The following is a 26,828-nucleotide window of genomic DNA, read 5'->3' on the forward strand; positions in this document are numbered from 1 at the left end:
TGCCACGACTGCTGACTGCTGAACAAAAACAAGGTCGCGTGGAAGCATGCTGTGCTTTGAAAGGAGTCCTGAAATGATCAAAACTTTTTTTTTGTTTCCTTGAATGAAAAGAGACATGAAAGGAAAGCGTTTTGCTGATGTTGCTGAGGTGAAGGAAAAAATGACGGAGGCGCTGTCAAGCATCTCAAAAGATGAATTTAGACAATGTTTTGAAAAATGGAATAAAAGACTAGACAAGTGTATTAGTGTAAGTGGAGAGTACTTTGAAGGGGATTGAAGGTTTGTGCTTAAAATTTGAATAAATAAGTTTAAAAAAAATAAGTTCGGTTTCTTTTGGGTACCCCCTTGTATATATGTGAACATACACCAATGCAGTGAAACCCCCATTTAAGGTTTCTTTGGGGGAACTGGGGAGTATGTATACAGTGTATTAGGAGTTGACTGTACTTCCATCTTTGGGTAGTATTTGTGACTATACTGAACTTTGTTGTTTTTTGTTTGAGATTGGTTTCAGTTGTAGGAATCGAACCTCAGACCTCTTGAACACTACGTAGGTAAGTCAATAAGTAAGTTACAAATGGATATAGAACTTAAACAATTAAGAGTACTGATTTGAAAAGTGCTTTTATTTCTCTACCTGTACATTGAGGCACTTGTCCCATCGTTTCACAGCCCCTGAAAACCAACATAAAATTCTTTTGGCTGCTGTCGGAACAAGATGTGTTCACACGGCATAGCCTACCTCATAATGCATGACAGGTTAGTATTTCACAAAGTCTATGCACGATGGGTGCTGCGCATGCTGACCCCACAACACACAATGCAAAGAATGGGTCTGGCATTACAGCATCTCAATTGCTACCATGATGAAGGACACGATATGCTGGCCCGAATTGTCACAGGTGATGAGTCTTGGGTTCACCATTACCAGGCTGAGACAAAGTGTCCGTCAATGCAGTGGAAACATCTTGTGTCGCCTGCCAAAAAAAAAAAAGTTTAAGGTGACACCATCCTCCAGGAAAGTGATGCTCACAGTCTTCTGGGATCACAAAGGCATACTGCTCACCGCATTCCAGCCTCAAGGACAACCATAAATGCCGACTCCTACTGTAACATCCTCAGAAAACTTCGTAAGGCCATTGAACAGAAGCAAGCAACCTGTCATGCATTGTGAGGTAGGCCATGCCGTGTGACCACGTCTGGTTCCAACAGCAGCCCAAAGAATTTTATGCTGCTGGTTTTCATGGGCTTGTGAAACGATGGGACAAGTGCCCCAATGTACAGGGAGATTATGTTGAGAAATAAAAGCATTTTTCAAATCAGTACTCTTATTTGTTTAAGTTCTATATCCATTTTTAACCTATTTATTGAGTTGCCCTTGTAGATTAGTGCACCAACCACTAAACCGCCACGGCAAGCCCTTTAAGTCAGAGTGGTTATACAAATGTGAAAGTATTACTTTCATAAATGTTTTATAATTTGTTTTACCAGGTGGAATCACAGGAGGCATTGAGATATGTATCACATATCCAACAGAATATGTGAAGACACAACTACAGTTAGATGAGAAAGCTGGCACTGCTGCCAAGCAGTACTCAGGCATCTGGGATTGTACCAAGAAAACTGTCCAGAGACATGGTGTGTTTGGGTTGTACAGAGGCCTTAGTGTTTTGGTATATGGCTCCATACCAAAATCAGCTGTGAGGTACGAAGTATTTATTGTTGTGGCGTTGAAGTGAAATGCTGGGGTTGCAGTTTGTATACCCATATGGTTTACATGCAAAATGTTTTGGTTCCACAGCTCCTCATCTCCTTACAAAATGCACAATTTTTGTTTATCATTTCCTTACCATGTGCAGGAAGTACATATCAATGGCAAACTCTTCTCTAAGCTCCCATATGTACTCTTTCTTCAGTGCCTTTTCTAAATCTTCCTTTTTCTGGTCTCTCCAGCATGAGGCCTTTGGACTGTATCGTGGTCATATATTGAACATCTTCAGTTTTGACATGTTCAGTAAATTTGTTCACATGTAACATAGTATGTCTGTACCACTGTGTCCTCCTTTGGTTTCACATTGTGATGTTCTTGGGTATGACACCATGTTGTAGTATAGTAGGTGGGTGCAGTGTTTTGGTGGGTGAAACCAAATCCATCCTCTGTGTAGGTTTTATATAACATGCCACTTTCACTCCAGCCTTGAAGATGGAAGCGGTATGTTCTTCTGAAATATTGGGTTCCCATCTCCCAGATGGAAGACTACTGCCATGAAAACTTGAAATCCTACATTTCTTGGAGTGTTTGTATTACTTTCAAATGTTATGTAATAATCTGGTTTCAGACTTTATCTGTCCTTGTTTCTTAGTACTCTGCATACAAACTTCATGTCTTCTGCTCATAATTTTCTTGTATCTCTCTCAGGGCATGTCCAGGTGTTTGCTTCATTTGTCAAAAATAGCAAGTAATGTCTGACCACAAGAAATATTTTTGTTCTTAATAATTTTGGCCTTCTGTTCCCACATATTTGTAGAGACAAGTAACGTGTGTAAATTGAACACATTTTCATAATGCCACCACAAAGAGTGCCTTTTCCCATTCTCGTTTTACTTTCATACCCAAAGTACATTACTGACGGATCTTTTTTACAGTGGTGTCCATGGCCCATTAACTAATTCCCAGCATTCTGGGTAGTCCTTGACTTCCCTGGCTCCAATTTAAGCATATTAAGGATAGATGTGATAAGATATTACTCATGTTTTAACTTCCAGATATACCATAACTTTTACATGCTAAATTATTGAAAGAATATCTTTCTTATTTCTCAGTAAATTCATATATATGGTGCAAATGCTTGATAAATTGTGTGTGTTGCCAGGATCTTTTGAAGTGAGTTTGCACATCTGAAAGAAAGAGCTAGATCTTCCTGCATTGATCCAATTAGAGTTGTGGCTTAAAGAGTCATGGTACACATCCCCTGAACCTTTCAGTGTAAAATTTGGGAAATTGATTTTGACTAAATTTTTAGGAATGCAAGAGATATGATAAGCTTCATTAACCTTTAAATGCCGGACTTTTGAAATGGTGGTAAGCTTGAGCTGGCCAGAGTTTATTTAAATGCCCGTTGCTACTCTGCATTTAAATGTCTGTTCCTGATAGGGCACTTAAACAATTTTAAGCATTGTGTTTAAAAATGCTGTATCTAACACAATTTTTATGATAAATGGATGGAATTAAGTTTGTTTATATCAGCAAAGAACATAGTGTTGCATATTATGAAAATTTTTATACAAAGAATTATACGCTGTTTTCAATTCTTTTCTTTTAATTTTGATGCATACTGCAAAAGTGGTTTCCCAATTCTTCACATTTCATTTCTGTTTGTAACACTTGACAAATCTTAGAAGTCCCTGGTATCATAAAACAGATGGAAGTAATAAAATCATTTGGTTCTCTGCTGGAAAACCTTACAACTTTGTTACACCGTTCAGATTTTCGAATCTTTTGACTGAAGGACAGAAGAGTGAAAGCATGGCTATTCAAGAAGAAGCTTCGAGGGGTCCCTTCTTCAGTGCTAAGACCTTCCGTTATAGCTGCAAGAGACTATTGTCCTTTCTATGGTCGTGAATGGACATTTGCATCGTGGCTGAGATACAGAGTGTGATCTGTTTTCTGTGTGTTCAAAGTGAAATCAAATGCTGTAGTTTCATTTCAACATATATATACATCAAGCAGATAACAAAAAAGTAATGCACATTGAATTTTACTATATATTTTTAACACATTAATCTGCAGAATCTGCAATAAAAGTACTGGCTCATGGATAAGTTTGGGCATAACTCATACGTATACTCTTTTTGTTGTTGTTCACCTAGGTATCATTTTAATTCCTCTATTAGGATTTTACTCAAGTCTGTCTTATAATTACTACATATAAGAATAAATACTAAGGACTGTGCATGCGCTTCTACTAGCAGCATGTGTGCTCGCATCCACTAGTGGAGTTTAAATGCCCGACTGGCCAAAATGGGGTACTTTGGCCATGACGACCATACTCATCACTGGCCCGATCGGGGCACTTTGGACATTGAAGGTTAAGTTTTCTATCAGTATGGTCTAGTAAGGATGACTGCACACAACTCTCATCCTGGCAGACTATCCATATGATATTCCATATGGGGCACCTTTCTACAGAACTTTCTGTAATGTGTGCATTGTTTCTAGCTTTAATAATAATGCTGCATTACTTGTACAGTTTATCAGGGTGGGGAAAAACATTGGCTGCAGTTTCTCAGTGGACCAGAAACCGGTTTTAAGTAGACTGCCAGTAATAGTAGTAGTATTATTGTTACTCATAATTTATATAAGCTTATAGCATATAATGTTGAATATCATCACTAACATTGTATATAAGTTTGTGTCAATTCTGAAATACAAACTAGTGTTGAGCATCAAGTTGCACCTAACCTCTGAAATCTGTGATTTTCTATATTCTTGTTCCATGCTAATAAAACCTTTGTATATTCAGTAAATAAGTTGACTGAGGAGTTTTGGGTAATTTGGAAGAAGCATTTGCATTAACATTAACATTTACACACATTATACAGAGGTTTCCTGTCAGTGCAGGCTTGTGGGGCAGGTAATGCCTTAATTTATTAAAACTACTCTGAAATTACAGTTAGCCAGCTGAATGGTTGTACTCCTGACTGCCAAGTTTATGCCTCTTATTCTTCCTATTCATGTCTTCTTCTTGTCCTGTACCACATACTTTTGGATTTACATGGTTAAGGATTATTTTTGCCTGTGTTCTGTATAATTTATTTATATAGTCATACATGTAAGGAATTTTGAAAGCCACATGCAATTCATGGACTGGTGTGCACCTGTTAAGATTTCCAGTAGCGCAAAATACTCTGTTCTGCAGGTGCTGCAGTTGCAAGATGTGAACGTCTGCTATATACTCCCAGGTTGGACAGGCATAAGTCGTAACTGACCTGATCAAAGTTTTGTACATCGTAAGTTTAATATTTGTACTTAAGCACCCACTGCTGAATAGAGTATATGATCATACATATGTGCGCAAGGCCTTGGCTAGAGTCTTTTTGATATGGTGTCTCCATGTCACCCTCCTGTCGAAAGTGGCACCAAGATATGTTGCATTATTTATGAAGGGAATGTCTTGCCCATTTAGTTGTAGTACTCGCACGTCGTTAGGGATTCGAGGTCTTCTGGAGAAATAGATCACCTGAAATATCCCTTCACTGATCTCTATGTTCCAGCGCTCACACCACGAATTCACTGCAGTGAGCCCACATTGCAGTTTGCAGAGAACACAATGTTCATGTTTTCCCGTCACTTAAATACAGGTGTTGTCCACCAGCATAGTAAGATGAGTTCCAGGTGCTACGGGGGCATCATTTGTGTATAGACTGCACAGTATTGTGGCAAGGAAGGAACTTGAGGAACCCCTGCCACTATTTCTCTTGGCATAGAACATTTACCATCTACCAAGACTTCAATCTTTTTGTCAGTGAGAAAAGAGGCAATTACCTTAATGAAACTTGGCAAAAATTCTAATTCTGACAATTTATATAGCATGCCAGAGTGCCTTGTTGAGTCTAAGGCTTTCTCGATATTCAAGAACACAGCAGCCATTGAAATATTATTGTTGAAATTCAGAGCAATGTGATCTGCCAGCCTCATACATTGGGGTGTCATATTGTGAATGCTTGAAAGCCAGAGTGACTTGCATTTGGTAAGTTTCATTCCTCAGTATGTTCTTGGATTGTTTTTAAAGTCAGCTTCTCAAATAGTTTGCCCTTAGTGGTCAAGAGGCTGATTGGACATAAATTTTGGGAAATTCTGAGTCTGTGCCAGGCTTTTCAGGAGAGGTATGATTTTTGCCTCCTCCCAAAGTTCTGGGTAGTGACCAAGCAGAAGGCAGTGCTTGAATAAATTTGTTGAATTCAAAAGAGGTCTTGGAAGATGCTGGAGACAGTCATTTTGAATGCTATAAAACACACAGGCCTTTCCTAATTTCAAGGTTTGTACTTCTTTTGAGACCTTATATGGTTGAAAATTTACGGGGATGTCTTTGTCGATAGTAGCCAGCAGGGCTTTATCTTGAGCCTCCACATGTCATGTGTGGCCACAGTCGCACAACATGTGCTCTGAACTGGTTTTCTGAGCAGTCTGCAATTTATGTTGGCTTTATTTGGTTAAAATTTTGCCTGTGGGACCAAGAATTGTAGATGGTGCCTTTGGTTGACCCCTTTTTGAGAGGGATTTTTGCAATAGGCCATTTGCTTGAGGTGTGACTTTACAGTTTGCCAACTTTGTTTCCCCATCTTTAAAGTACCTTTTTCCAGACCACCCTGATACTTTGAGTGGCCCAGTTTACTGCCATTTTGCATGCTCAACCCCTTGTTTCTTGCCATAATTTTGTGAGCATTCTCTTATGGTTTAATAAATGATTCAGGCCAGGTATTTTGTATTTATACTTGAACATTGTGGTTTTTGTAGTTGATATCTTGTGTCTGTTATGTTCTTCATATATAACATTGGCACAGACTGCAGCAACATACATTGCTTCCAAAAGTTCCTATGTTGTTGCGTGTGTATCTGTTTCTGCAGTCACTTGGCTTGGTTGCCATGGAAACATGTTTACAGAACCATTCCATAGCAGTGGCCACCGCTTTTGGCTCCCCAGTTCTGGCTTTGAGCCTTCATATAACAGTATTGGTCCAGCGTATGTTTGGAGGAATGGAGGAATCCAATTTAAATCTTGGCTGGATTAGCAACAGCCAACTCTTCTGGCTCCCCAGTTCTGGCATAGAGCCTTCATATCACAGTATTGCCCCAACATTTATTTGGAGGGACAGAAGGAAAATGTTTTAATCTTGCCTGGATTTGAGGTTCTCACAGTGGTACCTATGAAGAGATGTGTCTTCTGGCATATATTTCCATGCAGTCCAGTGAAAGTTGACTGGCATTATTACCTCTGCTTTCAGGGTGGAAGAGTAAGCCAAATAAGAAGCCAGCATGAAGCAGTCAGCAAGCAGATCCTCTACTTTGCTCGGTTGACTTTCAGCAGACTGCACAGCGTTATATCCCGGAAGACAGAGTTTGTCATAACCACCTACTCTTGGATATTAATAGTAGGGTCCCATAATGATAAGTGTTGCCCATTACATCTGTTCCAGTGACATGTCAGTAACACTTTACAGCAATTTTTGGCTGTATATGTTTTTACCCTGTTGCAAGATTCTGTTTTGCTTTTATTGAGGGCCTGTAACCACCGATCAGAGGTTGCTTATTCTGTTGCAGAGATGTTTACCTCAGTGCTTAGTGACTGTGAGTAATAGCATGACCAGTAGATGTTACAGTCTGCGGTTCTTTACAGAGTTTACCTGCACACAGAGTTTTCATACCATACTTAACAGCTTAATTACATTGCTTTGTTGTAGATGTAATAAGATACTTAATTTCAGTTTTAGTGGCAAAGTGTTCCTCAGCCTTCCACATTGAATTTAGGTTTATTTGGTGCAGTTTTTCTTATTGTTTATTTCCTTGAGATTTAGCCTGTAGTGTTATTTAGCCCTTTGTATTTTAAGGTAGAAAACTAGTGGAAAAACAGGAACTGTAAATAATGTAGAAGCCTGAAGGAGGAAGTTCCACCAAAAGCATACCAGTGAACAACAACAACAACAATAATGGTTCTGCTCAGTACATCAGAATTTTCAGTGATTAATGTCTGCTTTTCTAGTGAAAGTTGTCCTTATGCTAGATGAACTTCAGCTGCTAATGTTGTTAGTGGGGATCGGGATGTTGATGTATTTGGAACCAAAAGTGTTTCTTATAATGTTTTGTATGATGTACTTCTTAATTATTAATTGTACTCAGGATTAATGTATGTATGCATATACATACTTCTCACTGCATCATGATTGGTGTGATTGCACTAATCAAACAACACATGTGTTTGCTTTGTTTGTCTCTTTGCTTGTGCTTGTTTTATAATTGGCCTTTTGGTTGTTGAGTAAATAATTGTAAATAAATAAAGAATTGAACCAAATTGAATTATTATTGTTGTATACCTAATTAATATAAGTGTGGTGAAGTTCTAGGACACCAGGGAAATAGCTAGAAAAACGTAAATGAATGATTTTCAGGTTTGAATGCAATGTGAATATTGGGTATTTCCATATTTCTAGATTGTCCTTTGTTTGCAGCCATCCCTCATTAATCGAAGTTAATTGGTTCCATGAAACATTGTCAGTGATTTGTTGGTTAATGATACCCAGTTTTAACATTTATTTTGCTTCTAATTGTATGGGCCATAATTTCATCAATTGACCTACACCTTCCAGCCGCACTATGGCCCAGGGGTCCACTCAGCCTCTAACAGAAATGAGTACCAGGAATTAATTAAATAATTTTCCTGGGGATTAAGGCGCGGCTGGCGTTTAAGGCTGACAACCTTACCACCATCTTTGAGCCGATTGTCTAGATAATGTGGGACCCTCAACATCTCACAACCCTATGGGCCTTCACGGCCTGTTACAGGGATAACTTTACTTTTTTTACTTTACTTTACATTGATATGATTGCACAATCACACCACCAGAATGGCTGGCTGATGTGTCTGAGCTTGTAAACATTGTCAATACATGCTTACATTGCATGATCATCAGTTGACTGGGAAATGACAATTATTTGGGTATTTGGACATGATGTTAGAGTGTTAATAGATCAAGTTGTTGATTAGCAGGACAGCAGTTAGTAGGGGTTAACTGTAATTAGCCATGCTACTTCTCCTATCCTTTACTGCCCATAATGTAGAGCTCATTATATCTTACAAATAATACTGTGAAATTTATGAAAAGCCTGTTGAAGAGTCAAGAACACGATAATACTAATCATAGTATTGCATTTCAGCACTTAGCGCTGAAAATGAATCTTCTGACATGTTCCACACTTCTGTCATGAGTTGAATAAGATAATTGTAGTCTTCCTGCTTCATTAGCAATTTGTTTAGTGTGCTGGGTGTATGAGGGCAGTGTATTGCACACTGTCAGCCCACATTCTTTAACAGTCTTGGTGTTACTGATTGAGATTTGAGTTAAAATGCTTTCTGCTTGATAAGGTGCTGTGGTAGTGAGTTCATTTTGGTTCTTTTCATTAAGGAATGATTTCTGTCCAGTATATGTTATTTTTCAAGGTGTACAATTTCTCATACATCTCTTTAAATTCCAGTGGATTGGTCCAAGAAATTTGAATGGATGCATCTATAATTATGATTCAAGTTTTGTTGTTTGTTCTCAGTTACTAGATTGTGGTGTAACCAACACATTGCAGAACCTTCAGGTTTTGTTGTGGTTTTCAAAAGGAACTGATATTCTGTGTAGTCAGTACTCTAGCATATTTAGCCACCATTTTATGTCTGAGTTACATATGGCATGTATGAGTAACAGAAGTAGTAGTATGAAGTGAGTCCAGACAACCTCCATTTCAGTTATACAATAATAAAGTGGTTTTATAACTGTCGCTGAGACACTGGAGCCACGTGTTGTACTACCTTACTACCGTTATACACTTACACACAGAGTTAAGGTGGACGCAGCTGCTCACCAAGAGTCGCCTTGTAGTGGCTCTGACGAATCAGGCGGAGACGTTGCCTCACCTTTGGTTGCTGGAATGACTCTTTATGTTCCAAAGTATGAAGCCCTGGGCCCCTCTCAGTTGGGAACATGAAACTTTCTTCAGTTCGTTACTTGGGCCTTAGTGTCAGCAAGGCAGTCAACAAAACCAACGACAAACTCATGAACACTTACACTTTATTGTAATTTATGAAATTACATTGTTAATAACACTTAGTTGTGACTGAATGCAGTCCTTTGTTCCCATTGTAGGGAGCGACACTTTCACGCATCTTACAGGTTTTAGAGCTGAGACTTGTCTCTTTAGAACCAAGAAGCTAGCTGGCTGCTAGCATGATGTCATTTAGTAACTAGTGTTTCTGATTGGCTCTGCCCTGGGAAATACTGAGCTAACTGCTTATGAAGCTTGCATCATGCCTTACTGGACAGAGGGGGAACCCCTGAATTGTAAGCTGCGTAATACAAAGCGTGAAGATTTACGCAATCTCGCAAATTCAAAATTTAACTATTGCTAAAATACAGTAGTTAAAAAAATAAATGTATACATAAATTAGGCAAAGTATGTTATTAAAAAGTAGTAATCGGCTATAGTTTATTGCCAAAAAACAAATGCATTGCTGTTGCATTTATTATTTGTTTTGAAGATTATATATCTTATTGTTCATGCTTTAGGTTTGGTGCATTTGAGACATTCAAGAAGTTTACAGTGGATGACAAGGGGAACCTCCGTCCTGTGGACAGAATGCTGTGTGGTTTGGGCGCTGGAGTTTGTGAGGCCATTTTTGCTGTTACCCCTATGGAAACAGTCAAAGTGAAATTCATCAATGATCGGAGGTCTGCCAACCCAAGATTTAGGGGATTCTTTCATGGCTGCTCAGTAATTGTTAAAGATGAAGGTACAGTTATTTGTTCATTAATGAAAGAGTTTTAATATCCTCTTAGGCATCCAGAAGAGAATAGTTCAAGTACAAAATAGCTCAGCCGGCAACTAATCCTTTTAAAGCTGCAGACCACACACTGTAATGGCAGAACCAAGGTCCAGCTGGACAATCGTTATGGTACTGTGAAGCAAAAGTGCCCTTTTATTTCAGCCAGCTTATAGCAGCTATGACACTGAAATTTTCTGAAATATTATGTATAGATATATGTTATGCTTTCCTGCTGTGAGTTATTTATGAACATTAGCTGAGTCTTAGTCAGGAATGGTCATTTTATGTTTGGTCAAGGTCTTGCCAGCTATGGGAACTTTGAATGAGGAATAAATAAAAGTTTCCTCACACATTTGTAACTGAATAGATGGTAGGGCAGTTGTGTGTCTTTAGGGGGAGGATAGACCAGTGAGCCTATCATATATTACAAACCGCAGACGTATCTGAGTAGTGTTTCTACGCTAGTGGGCAGGAGTGGTTTATAGTGCTACTTACAACAGAACGTAACATAACCTGCTTATAATCCAGATTTTGATAACTAAAAGGATATTTGTGGGAGCTAGGATGTTGTCGTCGGTATAGTGATGAGCTATGGGCTGGACAGCCATGGTTCAATCCTTGGTAGGGGCAAGAGATTTTTCTCTTCTCTGTAGGGTCAGTACTGGCTCATTGTCTACCAAGCCTCCTGTCTAGTGGGTACCAGGGGCTCTTTTCCCAGGGGTAAAACAATCGGGGCATGAAACCGACCACTTGTGGCCATGCCATAGCTCAGGTTGTCATCAGCTTTCCACTGCAGCAGCCAGGGTTTGATCCCAGGTCAGGTCACGTGGGATTTGTGGTAGACAAAGTGACACTGGGGCAGGTTTCCTCTAAGTACAACCTTTTCCCCTGCAAGATTTTATTCCACCGACTGCTTCACACTCGTCATCATCATCGTCATCCAGGGCTGGTGCAATAGGCCAATTGTTGGCCAACATACCAAGCAGACTCAGTTGTACCCCATCCCAAGAAATTAAAAAAAAAATTCAATTGAAAACTGGCCACTCACGTCATCTGGTACTGAGGTAAAGAATGATGGAGCTATACCTCCATTTCCCCACATCTTCATGTTGTAGTGTTTAATTGCATAACTNACTGGTACAATGTCTCCGTATGTCCATGAGATGGGCGTGTCAGGCACCGCACTCGTGGTAGCTAAATGTTCATGATTACTGTCTTGTGGATCATTGTCTATCACTGTACTATTGTCACTATCAACTTCATTCAATTCAGGAATCATTATTTCATCGCCACTATCATCATCAGCACAAATCTCCTTCACAACACTTTCCAGCTGGTCTGTAGGAACATGCCGACACTTGCTGCGAGAAGCCATGGTGAAACTGAATGAATGTGAAATATTTTTTGAACTTTTCCTTCTCGCAGGGTTCTGACAGTAATATAGACCCCCACAAAGTTTACAAGGGTTCTTTACAACCATGCACAAAAACTATCATATATATGTCTTTGGTTGAAGAGAGCCAAGAGAGCAAATAAGGGAAGAGATTTTCAAAGCGTTAAAACACGCCAACGCCAGGGAACGGCTGGCATCGCCCTGGCGTTAAAACACGCCCGCGCCAGTCAAAGAGTTAACATCTTGCACAGCACAGGAAAAATGTGCTGGAGCACCATCTTGCATGCCCCACATTCGTGCTCTAACTGCCAGTGGGACATCTGCTAGTAGTTTTGGACACATTGATATGAACATTTTTCTTGTTTTGGTATGTGGAACTTGTGCCAAAGTTTGTCTGCACCTTTCAGTTACACCTTGTATTTGTAATTGTTTTATGTCAGGAAATTTTAAAACATTTCTAAAAATGCTGATTTTTACATCACTAAAAGGAAATTATAGAGTTCAGCAATGTGTTTTCTTTGAAGTACTGTTTACTTGAATGTTTTTGCAGCCATAGTTTCGAAGATAAACATTTTTTCAGTACTAATACCATTACTTTCTTACTCACGGAGCTGAGCCCTTCTGAAGAAGCTGCCAATTGTGCAACTACTCAAGAATTCCCCAGCATTTTATGGAATCTGGAGGTTCATTACCATATTCACAAAAGCCCTCCACTGATCTCTGTCCTGAGCCAGATCAGTCCAATCAATACTATCACACACTATCTCTCTAAGAGCCATTTTAACATTGTCCACCCACTTATGTATTGCTCTTCCTAATGATCTCTTTCCTTCTGGCTTTCCCATCAGTATCCTATAAGTATTCCTCTTCTCCCCATTCATTCTACATGCCCTGCCCATGTCATCCTCCTTGACTTGATCACTCTAATTATATTTGATGAAGAGTACAAGCTATGAAGCTCCTCATTATGCAGTTTTCTCCAACCTCCTGTCACTTCATCTCTCTTTGGTCCACATATTCTCCTCAACACCCTGTTCTCAAACACCATCAGTCTACCTTCCTCCCTTAATGTCAGAGACCAAGTTTCACACCCATACAGAACCACTGGAAAAACTATAGTTTTGTGTATTCTAATTTTAATACCATTACTAGTTGGAACACCCTATTCCATTATGATTAAGTTTAATGAGCAGATATGTAATTTATATGTTGAATACCTGTGAAATTGTTGTAAATGCAGATTTATGGTATCAGAATGGATTTAGTGAAAGTATTGTTGTGAAGACACAGCTGACACCTAATCTGCAATGTTCTAGGACACATTTGGGCCTTGTGACTGTGCACTCTACTTTCCAGAAAGGAACAGTTGATGATCCACAGACAGAAACTGTTGTCAATTGAACTGGGTGCTTTTTCATACTCTTGAAGTTCAGAATTTGCCTTATACTGTGTGACAGAAAAAAATATGGCTAAACAGTTACTTATTTTTGCTCTAAATTGAAGTGGTTTTTCAGCAGTAACAAAATACAACACATTGCAATTATTTACATCATATTTTTTGTCTTATGCATGGCATCCTCCATTCTAGAATATGTTCTTTGCTGTTTATTGACCTAGTAGCGTGGGTGGAAGAGGTGTTAGTCATATAATGCAATCAGTCCTGGCTGCATCAGACATCCCCAGAAAGCCAAATATTTTGTCACAGATTTCTGCAACCGTGTTTTTGAACACACCTTAAATTAGTGATATTTCAGAGGTATGTGTATCTGTTGATATTACACTGTGAGAGTTACTTATGAAAACTGATGAGAACTACAGGAATAATTGCTAAATCCTGTGCCACATGAGAAATTATTGACACCAGTAGCATATAGCATGCTTTGGGAGATGGGAAATCTGTACAAAATTTTAGTCAAAAATCTACAAGGAAGGCAGCATTTGGGAGACTTTCCCTTATAGATGGGAGGATAATATTAAAATGAATCTTATATAAACAGGATGTGACTGTCTCAGCCAGGTTCATCTAGTTCAGGATAGGGATCACTGATGGGGTCTTTTGAACATACTACAAAAATCCTTCAAATTTCATAAAAGTTTGGAATTTTGTGGCTAGCTGAGTGGCTGTTGGTTCCTCAGGAAGGATGTAGCTAGCTGGAGTTACTCAGTTCTTTCCCTCTAAGTGCTCCAACTATTAAAATATAAATACTCCAGTTGTGTCATGACTTGAAGTCTTCACTTGTTTGTATGTGAAAATGTGAGTTCTTTTGTATAAATGCTTGCTTCTCTGCTTTCTTTTCCCAGGCTTTGGAGGGCTGTACAAGGGGGTAACAGCCACAATATTAAAGCAAGGTAGCAACCAGGCTATCCGCTTCTTTGTGATGGAAACGTGCAAGGACCTGTATAGAGGGGGTGACCCCAAGAAACCTATTCCTACTCTTGTAACAGGAGTATTTGGTGCTTTCGCTGGTGCCTGTTCAGTGTTCGGCAACACACCCATTGATGTTGTCAAAACAAGGATGCAGGTATGATTAATGATTTTTGAAACAGCAGAGGAAAGGTGTAACATAAAGTATAATGAAACTTGCTGAAGACTTTTTGCCAAAGAGTGTTCCTATCTCTGTTTTTATAAGGTTGGGAGTCCATCTGATATCCTCAATTTCTTTTTTAAGCTAAGAAATATCAGTCTGCAGACGGCTGAGTATGAAACGAAAGTATTTATTTATTTGTATATATGCATTTTGCAAAGAATGGAAGGTGAAGATAAATGCAGAAAAAAAAGAAGAGAGAGAGTAGTGTTTCAGATGGGAGGAAAATCAAGTAAGAATGAAAAATGGGGACTGGGAACAGAGGTTACATATAAAGTTAAATATTCAGGTGTAATCCTGGACAGTAGAAGAAAGTGAGGGAAGAAAAAGTAAACAGGTAGCAGTTGAGGGGAAATTAACATTGAATAATATTGTATGTTTAGGAGGTATGCCAAATATAGAACCAGAGCAATTATGTTCTTTGCCAGTGGAGTTAAGGAAGAGCTCGAAATTTGGGGTCTGGAGATTGGATAGAAGGAAATAAGGAAAGTGCATGAGTAGTTCTGTAAAAGAGTAGTGATGTGAGGAAATGGTTTTTGTGTGAAGGAATGAGGGAGGACAGATATGAAGGCGAAACTAATGACATACTGGTTAAGATTTTTGGAAACTGATGAGACAGATTCCTTAGGAGATGCACTGAGACAGCAGAGAAGATGTGGGGGGGGGAATGGATGTATGGATAGAAAGAACATGGAAGTTATGGAGAGAGAGGGGGGTTGAGGGAGGAGAGGGAGAGAGACTGTATAATAGTTTAAGGAGCAGTGGGGAGAAGGAGGTTTATACACAATAATGTGCAGTGGAACCCAGAAGAGGAAAAGTGTTGTGGAAAATATGAATCTGGAGACTGAATGGTGTTAGGAGGAACAGTGAATGGGGATTTACCCTGTATGTAGCAAAGAGAAAGATTGGAGTCACATATTGAGATATGAAGGAACAAAGATTTGGAAGGATGAGATTTTGGACAAGAAGTATGGGAGTGGAATGTATTAGAAAAATAATAGGATGCAAGAATAAAGAATAATGGCAGAAAATAGGAACATAAATGATTAAATTGTTATGGATGAAGAGAAATTGTAAAAGTTGGTAAGAAAGAATGAGAGTGAAGTAGAAATACATTTATAATCTTCATTTCATGCATCCTTTTATGTTACAATATACAACTTTATTAGAATGCTAGAGTGTAGAACCAGGGAGTTGAACTGTGCCACCTAAAGGCGTAAATTGTGTTGGACCTAATAAAATATTCATTTATAATAAGGTCATATACTATAAAAAGTGGCAGAACATTGATATTTAAAACAAGTATTTCACTGTACATTTTTTGGAAAGTCAGTGGTTAGAAGAAATTTATGAAGTGGTGGAAGGAAAAGAATTGGGAAAAAAGGCACCATAAATGATTGATATCTCAGCAGGACAAGAACAGGGAATGCGTGAAAGTTAGAAACAGAAAGAGAAAAAGAAGCATCATTTGGTAGCTCTGTAAATAATGTAAGATGGATGTACTGTTCACTTAAATTTAGTTTTCTTCAAAACGAATACAGTGTGAATAGACATTTTACAGACATTGACTATTGCTCTGTCATTTTATTCATATGCAAATATGTTGAATACTGATGTTATACACATTCTCAGAGTTTTGTTATTGGTGGAGGTGAAGGTTTCATTCTGTAAGCAGAGAAACCCGTGTGGTGATTAGACCATGGATTGAACTCAGAATTCACTAAAATATAGTCAAGAGTCAAACCATGAGATCACCAGCTCCCCTGTTTCGCATATGGGTAACTCCATAAGTTTGGCTTTGAAGCAAATACCTGTAAACATGGGAGAGGAGATTCACTGGCCATGTTAAGTTTATTGATGGTTATATGACCAGCAACAAATATGGACACTCATACTTTAATGCATATTAAGTAGCTAGTAAATTTTTTGGAGTGAAAACTTTATGGAAATGAAAAATCATATGATATTATGAGACATTAACTCTACCTCCAGCATAATAGTATCCCTTCCTGTTGGCACAGATCTGATTTCATTTCCCTTCTTCATGTTTTATTTGCCACTATAAAACGTGAAGCTTTGTCAGTACATAATTAACCCATTGCTAGCAGATGACAAGCTTGTCTAGTTTTAGCATTGTTTGTGGTCATTACATGTGATATCATTGTGAAACTGCAAATGTAACTCACATGAGTGCCAACAAATGATATAAGCAAGAAATTTATATTGTCAGAGCTCCCAAAGAAGAGAGAGAATAGAATGTTGAAACAGAATGTTCTGTCGTGGTGACAGGGGGGCGTGGAGGTGTCCCGCCGCTGCCACCATCTTGTTAAGTCTTAGGGAGGGGCTCAGGTAAATTTACAATCACTGACGTATCTGCCGCCTTGGCTTGAGTTTGCAATTCTCCTGGAGGATTCGGAGGGAGGCTGGAGTTGGCAGGGAAGACGATAACACTTGAGGGAATGCTAGGTTCAATTAACATCACAGTGCATTTCTATCCTACTCTATTCACCTGTGTCACTATATACATAATAGATACACAAATTGCCGACGTTTGTCAGTTCGCATTACGCGTGGGTTATTATCCTGTAGCACACACATTAGTTCTACTCCTGTCACCCTGCTATTGGGTATCCTATCCCTCTATCTCTCTTTCTCAGTAAACCTAGTCCATCTAGTCTTCACTTTCTCTCCTTGGGGTTTGCACTTTAATATTATCACACTTAATGTTCATAGCTTATATGAAGGAAGTCTACTTAATCGAGCTGAGGAGACAGGCCGCCATCACCAATCAGCAACTACTCATCGCCATCACTCTCTCGGCGATAGCCTACGGCTGAACTCTGTATCAATTAATAATGATGAGTTTTTTTGATTGATTCCTCTAGAGTTTATGTACCCTCTTTTTGCTGACTCGCTGGGTTCCGGGGGTGTATTCACCCGCCCATCCTGACGTGATTTTGGGTTGGTGTGGCCCACTCATTGGCTGTTTATCGAAAGGGGGTTGGCTCTTTCAGGTCTACCGCCCTCTCCGACTCAGCGTTTTCCTCATGCCATAGTTTTTATGACCCACTTCATATAGCTTCTTCCTCAATGTCAGCGTTATTACCTGTCGTGCTAACATTCTGATTACAAAGCAATTGCCTGTTACACTTCTTTGCAAACCCAAGCTTCCTGGTACGTTTCATTATTTCTATTTCTTAATCTTAAAGTCTAGATGCACTTATTCCAAACTTACCCAAAAAGAAACATATATACTTGTACATAACCTTTGGGGCATAACACAGAAATGTTCTACTGGGAAAGTTACATTTTAGCAGAAATTTATTAAGAGTTCTTTACTACCAGTAATTTTACCTAAGAAATGAATGAAAATGTATGTCTTGGCATATTGTCTCTTATTCTTGAGCATAGGTAAATATAGTATATACGTGGTAGAGTCATTAAGTTCGTGGAATGTGGTTTTATCGCATCATATAACAAGGTATTCCCATACACTTATGCAGCTCCACATCGGCCCTCAGAGTAGTTGCCGTTGGCCGCTATGAAATTCTGCCACCTTTGATGTGGCTGTTAAAAACATTGCTGAAACATATTGGCAATAAATTCCCATATGACGCTTTGCAACCATTCCATGAACTTATTGACTGTGGTAGTATATTTAAGCCTTTTGGTGACAAGATGAAATAAGCACTATCTATATACAAATTTAAAAATGGCTCTTGAGATGTATGGCAGAGGCAATGTTAGTCGACAGTGATTTAATAATAAAATGATTTTGTTTTGTTGTAGGGTTTGGAAGCCAAAAGGTACAAGAATACCTTAGATTGTGCTATAAAAGTGTTCCAAAACGAAGGAGTTGCAGCGTAAGTAGAAAGATATTCCTCTTCCAGATCTAATTGTAATTAATTTTATTGACACTTCAACACAATTTATTGCACTGTAATGCTGATACATTTCAATTCTATGAAATTATCAGTGAGTGCCCTACCAGATTGTTATATGTCAACTGTAAATATTGTGTTGCAGGTTTTACAAGGGCACAGTTCCTCGACTGAGTCGTGTATGCCTGGATGTTGCAATCACATTCATGCTGTACGATAGCTTCATGGAAGTGTTCAACAAAATGTGGCCTTGAAGGCAGTCATTCCATATCGGCATGTTGTCATGCAGTAGTACATTGAATGTTAGATATGTATTTGTGCACTAAATCTGTAGGGTTTACCACTATGCAACACAACAGGATGCATTGAAACTGTGGGAAAAGTGTTGGTCACTTTGGGTTATTTTGGATGTGTCTTATTGTAATTCTGATACTACATTGTCTCGCTGAGGGTACACGTTGTAGTTTTGAACCGCCATTAGCATGCAAAACTTAACATACTTTGGCAGAAGTCTGTTATAGGCCCACTTTCATTTCTTTAATAATGGGTAATAAGAACATACACAAAAAGTTATTGTTGTGTTACACCATATTCCAAGAAATCTAGCCATTATATGTGTAGTGCTTTTTTGCAAGTGAGAGCATTTATGCACAAGTATCTCCTGTGTAGAGGTGTGACTTCTTAATCAGCAGAAGTGCTGGGCTGCAGGTTGAACAGTTTGTGTTCAGTTTTCAGCAAAAGTGTTGGGATATTTCTTATGGTAAGCATTCCAAAAATGTCCCTTTTCATCTACTATTTACTGGGGATCTTAGGGGCTGTTACCAGATTTATAAAGCTGGAACATGTAACTGATCTCTCACATCTATCAAGTGTGGACGTTAAGAATGCATGCAACTCTACCTCTTCACCCTCTGTACCTTCTTGGCATGGTTGTTAGGCACAGGGATAATTTCCAGTGAACTTCAAAATTAATTTCTCCTGTCAGTTTAAATTAGCACACTCATCCTTATGGTCAGTTATAGGTCATACCATAAATGGTTGTTTAAAATGGAGTGTGTTGCATGTTGTTGTGCTGCATCGTGAGTGGTCTACTGCAGTCATGAGGGAAATTAGGGGTCTTTGAGATTGTATGTGTAATGTATGCACACCAGCTGCATATTTTTTTGTAATGTAGAAATGTAGTGAAGGGAGAATATAAGCAGCTGTGTATAATGACTGACAGAACATAATTACAATAAAATAAGTAAATCTTGGGTGAAAACTTTTGGATTAGGTACATTTTGTGAAACTGATTTAATACATCTCTATTTTTTTAGCATTTGGTACAATGTAAACATTATGTTTTTACATTCCTTTATATGTAGTGAGAAAGACTGCAGACATTGAAGACTTTTTAAAACTAGATTCTTAACTCATAATGAGGACCAGTAGTATACTTCCATTATGTATGCTTCTGTAATTCATTTCAAGTGAAGTTTCTCACTGTGAATATTTAATTTCATAAATCTTTAGTTCCCAGAGCCTAGCCATGATCCATACAGTTTCTGTTCAGGGGTATTATATGGCAGTAGCAGAATTATAGGAAAGCAGGGATTGTATTAAATACTTGCACATTTTAAGTGAAAATAAGGGATTTTTTTAAACTTGTCATACATTTTATAAAATTGTGTTGTAAGAAGAACATTCCAATCTCCATCTTCACCTCTTCTTCTTCTTTCTGAGAGTTGAATGCAAATTTTTAGAGAATAATTGCTTTTGGAGTGAATTATTATTGGATAAACATTTATAAATTTAAAACATTTATACACGTTTGGGACCAGATTTATTGCAAATTTCAGGCTGTATTACGTAGTGAAATAATTTGGGAGTTCCAGAACTGGTTCTGTGACTTTAGGGAAATATAATTGAAAATTGATGAAATTTTTCCAAAGCCGTTAAACAAGTTCATTACTAACAGAATACAAGAACATGAAAGCAGTATAATATACAAATAAATAAAAGTTTGTTACACTTAGAGCAATCTTTATAGTTATTAATGAGAATATACATAATTATATGTTCAAAATAAATTATTGCACTGTGTGATAGTTTTATCTACATAATTCTGAATTATGACAATTCATTTGGCAGAGGAATAGAAAGGTCGTTTCTCCACGGAAGTATTTTTCTCAGTAATTCTCACTGTATTTAAAACTGCCACATTTCCTATAAAGTAATTTATATTACTGCATTTGTGAATGAAAATTTGGATATGGTTAGCATGCATTAAAATATATGGTCTGTCCAAGATTGAACCATGCTTGTCTTTTGGAACTTAGCATCATGGTGTATTGGACACTGTTCCTGCCTTATGTTAGATCTGAGTCCTAGCCAACAACCAGCTGTCCTGAGATCTTTGTATGGGTTTCTTCAGTTTCTCCAAGTAGATGTCAGGATGGCTGTTTTGTGCAGTCCATGATAATTAACTGACAGGCCTCTCCATTTACTGTGCAAAGACTTATATCATTTATCATTCAGTATTATTTTTGCAATTAATTTACTGTTTTTCTATAACCAAAAGTCACTGAAACACCAACCAGTTCATGTACGACTTGACTAAATTGTTCTGGGTATGCAGATCATCTTAGACAGTGGAAATCTTTAAACATTATTAATAAGTGATGACTGAAGAAAACTGTGGACATTTCTTATTCAGTTATTTAAATGTATAAGCTGCCTGTTTAATATAATACTACATCTTGAGTGTAGTATCTCATATTTCTCTGACTGAATAAAATCTGGTGCCAATCATTTTAGAGTAAATTTGACATATTCATTTGAGGCATTATTCAGTTATGTTTGGAGTACATAGTGTGGCTTCCATATTACAATTTTTTGTCTGCCCTTTGAAGAATATATAATTGTTTTGAGTGTGTTGTTAAGTTGTCTTTACATTCCACCTGAAAGTATATTGTAATGAGATAATTTTTCATTCCATGTTCTTCATAACTACTCATTTGTTACACTGTTTATTTTTTGATCCTTAAAGGATCCAAATTAAATATTACATTCATACAGGTCACAAACAGAAGAAAGACCAAAAGTTTTCAATTCAGCATTTTATTTTGGGCCTAATATAATTAGTGATTCATTTGTTTGTGTTTTTAAAGCTGATAATATATGTTTTTGAACTGTTACTTATTAGTGAATAGTTTATACTTTGTTAAGTTTAAATTCATGTTTGATTATGGAATGTATAGTGAATGAAATGAACAAAGCAATGTGCATATTCTTTTGCTGCAATTTGGATTTTGCTCATGACATGAAAATAAGACCAAAAATGACAAATAATGAGAAGTGGTATTGTTATGAATTAATATGCATTTAAGTTTTAGTATTTTTTATCACGTTCCAATTGTTATATAATGTCTTTGAGTACATGATCAATTTGGTGTATTTATTCGTCTGAAGGTGTTAGGTAGTACCATGCTTTTATATTCCTCAGCTTGTATTGTTACAAACATTTATTTGTTAAAAGTTTATTATTGATAAATATAGTGTTTTACTGTATATTTAAAAACAGATACATAGAGTGAAATCACATTATGACATATGTCTATTGTCCTCGGAACTGTAGGCACTAATATGTTATAATGAAACTACGTATATGTGTCACGTTACCACTTAATAAAGTTCATAGTTCCTAATGCATCTATTATGAAATTATTTTGTTATATTTTACATTAATAAAAGATATTATGCTGAGAGTGGTAACACTGTGACATGAGACATAAAGCTATCAGTTAATTTGAGGAAAGCACTAAATCATATTTCAGAATGTTTTTCAGTTTTATTTCATTTGAAACTCTTTTGTTTTCTCATCATGGAATCCTCAGGTTAAGAGACATGGTAATCAGTCTTCCTGTAAAAATGTTACCTGTAATACCTGTAATAAGGATTTACTTGTGTATCCTTTTCTTCTTGATGTGCATCTTTTTTTCTGTCAAAAATATCAAACATTTTAGGTAGAGCTGAGATTGAAGTTCACAGTCAAACAGATCAAAACTATTTGGTGTCTGCTTTGTGATCCACTTGATTTAGTACAGCAGAATCCTATCTGTATACCAATATAGATCTGAACTAGGCAGCCATTTGTTACAGTTTCAATGTCTTGGCAGATGCTGGTAGCTGAGAATGAAACTTCACAAAATGTACAAATTTATAACTGGACTAAAGTTTAGTTATATGGAACATCTGAAAGGAGATATGTTTTCATTGTAGTACAGTTTCTCCTCATTTCAGCATTCATTTGATATATTCCTAGCACAGTAATATCTGCTAAACATCTTTAAAATTGGGGGTTTTCTGCTTTTCAATATTCAAGTTGGTGGTTGTTCAGAGAATATTAAATGAGTTGCAGTATACATCCCTTCAGACTGGTGGCTGCACTGTTGATAACCCCCTTTCCCAGCTAAATATAGAGATCTTAAATTGAATAAAATCAGCAAAGAAGAATGAGAAAAAAAATCATTTTGCTTCTGCAGTGTTATTTGAAGAAATACTTTGAAGATTATTGATATAATTCATAATGGGATTTCACTGTATGTTGTAAGACTTTTATTTCAGCACTTACTGGGGTTGTGAAGTAACTGATGCTGCAGTGAACTATAAATGGCATTTGCCCATAGTTTAATTTAATCACCCTGTTAGGAGAACCAAATGTGGTATTTGCCAGTTCCGAATTGAGAGCACCAATCATTGACACATGGTTGTTTGACTGTCAGTGTGTTAAAACTGAATCTGATGTTTGCCAGCTCTGAACAAAGGGTACTGACCTTTGACGCATACAGTTACCAGCTCTTAAGAACAATAGAACATGATGTATACCAGTTCTGAACAAAGAGCACCAACCTTTGACACACACGCGCACACAAGCTATTTGACTGTCAACCTGTTAGTACAACAGAATGTGATATTTTCCAGCTCTGGACAAAGAATACCAACTTTTGAAACAGATGTTTGACTGTCATCCTTTCAGTACAATAGGATACGATGTTTGCCAGCTCTGAACAAAAAGCAACAACCTTTGACACATAGTTGTTTGGCTGTTAACTACCATGTGAGATAGTGTTTTACTGTTCAAGCAGCATAACTGCTGCATGTTAAAGGTTAGTTCAGGAGAAATGAAGACAATTTATTTTGTTACTGATCATTGAATATAGGAAGGTCAGTTGAGGGACTGCAGTTTTAATCCTTTCTGAATTAAATTGAATTTAGAACAAAGTCTTTTGTATGTTTGTTTGTTTGTCTTGCTTATAATTCTATTAATATAAACAAATAGTTAACTTTAAAGTCAAGGCATGACAGTAATTTTCATTTTCATACTCAACATCTGAGATGTTAAAATTTTAAGTATCACGTATTTCTGACTAAAATCTTATTCACTGCATGAAATATGTTAACTAGAAATTTTATTTGCTGATGCAATATGCTTTGACTTTACAGTCCACCATTTTGGAACAAATAACATTATGTTTACCATATTTGCTTGCTACTGTAATGGAAGTAAAATTGAATAGCTACTAACAGGACTATGAAGTCTTGGATTGTCATACACTATGTGAAAGTGTTTCAACCCTTGGTGCAGCAGTTTATCACTTTTTGCCAGCCAAATTTTTTACAAAGATTTGAAAAACCAGTCCTATGCTCTAAGAAAGAAGCTGTTAGATCATGGAGCTGCATTTATTACTTTTTATCACATGAGTATATTAAAGTCAGCTTCCCAAGTTTTCCTCTTTTTTTCAAGGAATAACTTGCCCTTATCTCCAATTATAGGAATTTTACTGCCACTTACACTATTAATATTTCTTCTGCCATACCAGGCTTTAAACCTTATCCTAGACTGGCAGGCCATTTCATCAAAAGGATTTTTCAGTTTTTTTATATAAATGAAATTTAGTTTACATAGCTTCAGCTTCATCAACTCTTGTCTTTAGAAATCCAAATTTCCATAGTTAAAATACTGCTACAGATGTAGCATACAAAAAATAAATGTGCCCCTAGCATGAAACCATGCCATGACCACAGATTGTCTGATATATGACCTTAAGTGAGGAAAATAATGGAATGCAGGGGTGAAATGGTTGAGGAACTAATGAAGGATTAACATATTTTCAAAGGGTTAAAATAATATATTCTAGTTAGACACAGCTCTCTGTCATATCCAAGGCAGATGTGGGATGCAAGAATGCTTATATGTGGATATCCATTAGGACTGGATCAGTGGTGGTACTCGAAACTTCTGCCAGGAATTGAGACATGTATCTCAGGGTTTGATGTGTTTGGTTGTAGGAAGCAAGGTGATACTGATTTTTTGTTGTTGTTGTACTAGTTTTGTAACATGATAATAGATGGCCTTTGGTAACTGAGTAGTTTACTGTTGAGGTCACAGTCTTCTACTAAACTCGGTGAGAGGCTTTCGTTATATACATCCATTCACAAGAAGCAATCCTATTGTTGGAAGTCTTGGCATGCACTCTAATTAATCATGTGTTTTGTCCTGCTTAACTCTTGCTACTGAAGTGATTATTTTGTGGCTTGCTGAATCTAACAAGGGATTAGTATTTCATTGGATATGCTGAACTGCTAACCCTTTTGACACAATTAACTTCTTGTCTCAGCCATTTAAAGTTAAAGTCAATACTCAGCCAGGCACATACTAGCCTCTTCATATGCTATCTGTTGAGGCATTTTGCACTGTTAAGCCGGCTTTGGAACTGCGTCCATCCATCATTTACCTTGGGCTCTCTACATACAGTATATGGAGGGGTTAAGATAATACTGTCATGCTTGACTGGTTCTAAAAAAAGATGCTTATGTTTCTTTCTCTCATTAGTCTTGTACATACCTAATGTACTCTGCAGCTGCACAAAATATTTTGTTTATTACTATACATGATGAATATTAAGATTTTGGGATATGACACCACATGCTTTTGTAGATACGCACCATTGCTTCAGAGGAAGCTAATACCTCCTCCTACCCTGTACATGGTGACAGCAGGAATCTGTATTCTTCACAATCCAAAGTTCTTTGGTAGAGATGAAGGTTTTAGTCTGTCAGCCGAAGATTCTGTGTACTGATCTCACCAAAGGTCAACATCAGAATCCTCTGAATGAGAGCTGAGCTCATACCCTGAGCACCATATCCTACACTTTGGGATGTTTGCTTAATACTTCTGTGTTATTTTTTGTCATATGGGATATCGAAGTACTCAAGGCCTCTTCCACTGCTGATACCAGCAGTTTACATTCTTACAGTAGTGACCTGTCTCAAGGATGGTAATATGAAATTTGAATTGGCAAGACTGTATTGTTGTTAGGATAGTGAAGATTAATTTATGTGGAATCAGTTATTGTACTGCAATAATATTTGGCTGTTTGTGAAAGACAATTTTAGTGTTTCTTCTACACCATATCTGATTTTTTCTATTTTATATAATTCTCAGTTGTCACAAGACCAATGTAAAGGGTTGTCTGCATATATCTTGCCTGTCTGTTTTTGACTGTTCAAATAAATGAAGTAAAATGTGCATCCACACACTTCAGAATTTTATTAATCTCTATCGAAAGTGCTGAGTAAACAGCTTCATGTAATGTATACTTTTAGAGGTGAAAATTTATTACTTGCCCTTTATGCTGGATGTGTTTGTGTAAAACAAATGAAAACTTGAAGGAGATGGTTTAAAGAACAGTTACTTAAAAGAGGGATACATTCTCATGCTTTTAAATGAAATATGTGTAGAATCAAATGATTGACATAATTGTTTGCATATGGATTCAGAAGAATATTTGTACTTACTTACTTACTTACTTACAATGTGTTCTGTGGACTTTGCCACAAGCAAAGTACTGGAACACTCTGTAATACAAAAAACATATTTACACACTTAGATGCAGATGGGCACAACTTAATGTGGTCTTCCTTTTGTAAACCTCAACTTACAATTTTTTATTGTATGTATGTGTTGCATCAAGGAAAGAAAGTGGTTACATTTATTTCATCACACAGGAATATAATTGTGGAAACTGTTGTACTGTTATGTATAAAATTACTGAAGGAACTTTTCTCATTTTGGTCCATCACACTATTAATTACAGAGTAGATAGTGAAAAGTTCAGTCCAGTGTGACATACAAGTTTACAACACTTCAGTCCTCATTCACCTTACATGTTTCGATTCGAAAGAATCATCTTCAGAGGCGTGCCACTACGATAAGGAAACACTGTCACATAAGATATTTTAACAATATGCACTTTAGATATGACTAATGCTCTCTATATAAATTTTGTTATCACGGTTGGTTTTGATGTTTGTCTTAGGCACTCACAATGATGCTTCTTGAAGT

General features: G+C 37.3%; 1 protein-coding gene across 1 annotated transcript in view; it reads left to right on the plus strand.

Annotated features, from left to right (window-relative positions):
- The window catches only part of LOC111867564 (putative tricarboxylate transport protein, mitochondrial), a 32,256-nt gene extending 6,234 nt beyond the window's left edge, over positions 1-26,022 (plus strand). Inside the window, exons 2-6 of the mRNA XM_023857548.2 lie at positions 1,492-1,705; positions 10,327-10,550; positions 14,278-14,498; positions 18,351-18,424; positions 18,588-26,022. Coding sequence (XP_023713316.1) covers positions 1,492-1,705; positions 10,327-10,550; positions 14,278-14,498; positions 18,351-18,424; positions 18,588-18,696 — 842 coding nt within the window. The 3' untranslated portion in view covers positions 18,697-26,022. The remainder of the gene's footprint in view (positions 1-1,491; positions 1,706-10,326; positions 10,551-14,277; positions 14,499-18,350; positions 18,425-18,587) is intronic.
- Positions 26,023-26,828: the final 806 nt, after the last annotated feature.

This window comes from Cryptotermes secundus, unplaced genomic scaffold, assembly GCF_002891405.2.
Source record: "Cryptotermes secundus unplaced genomic scaffold, Csec_1.0 scaffold480, whole genome shotgun sequence".
Lineage (NCBI taxonomy): Eukaryota > Metazoa > Arthropoda > Insecta > Blattodea > Kalotermitidae > Cryptotermes > Cryptotermes secundus.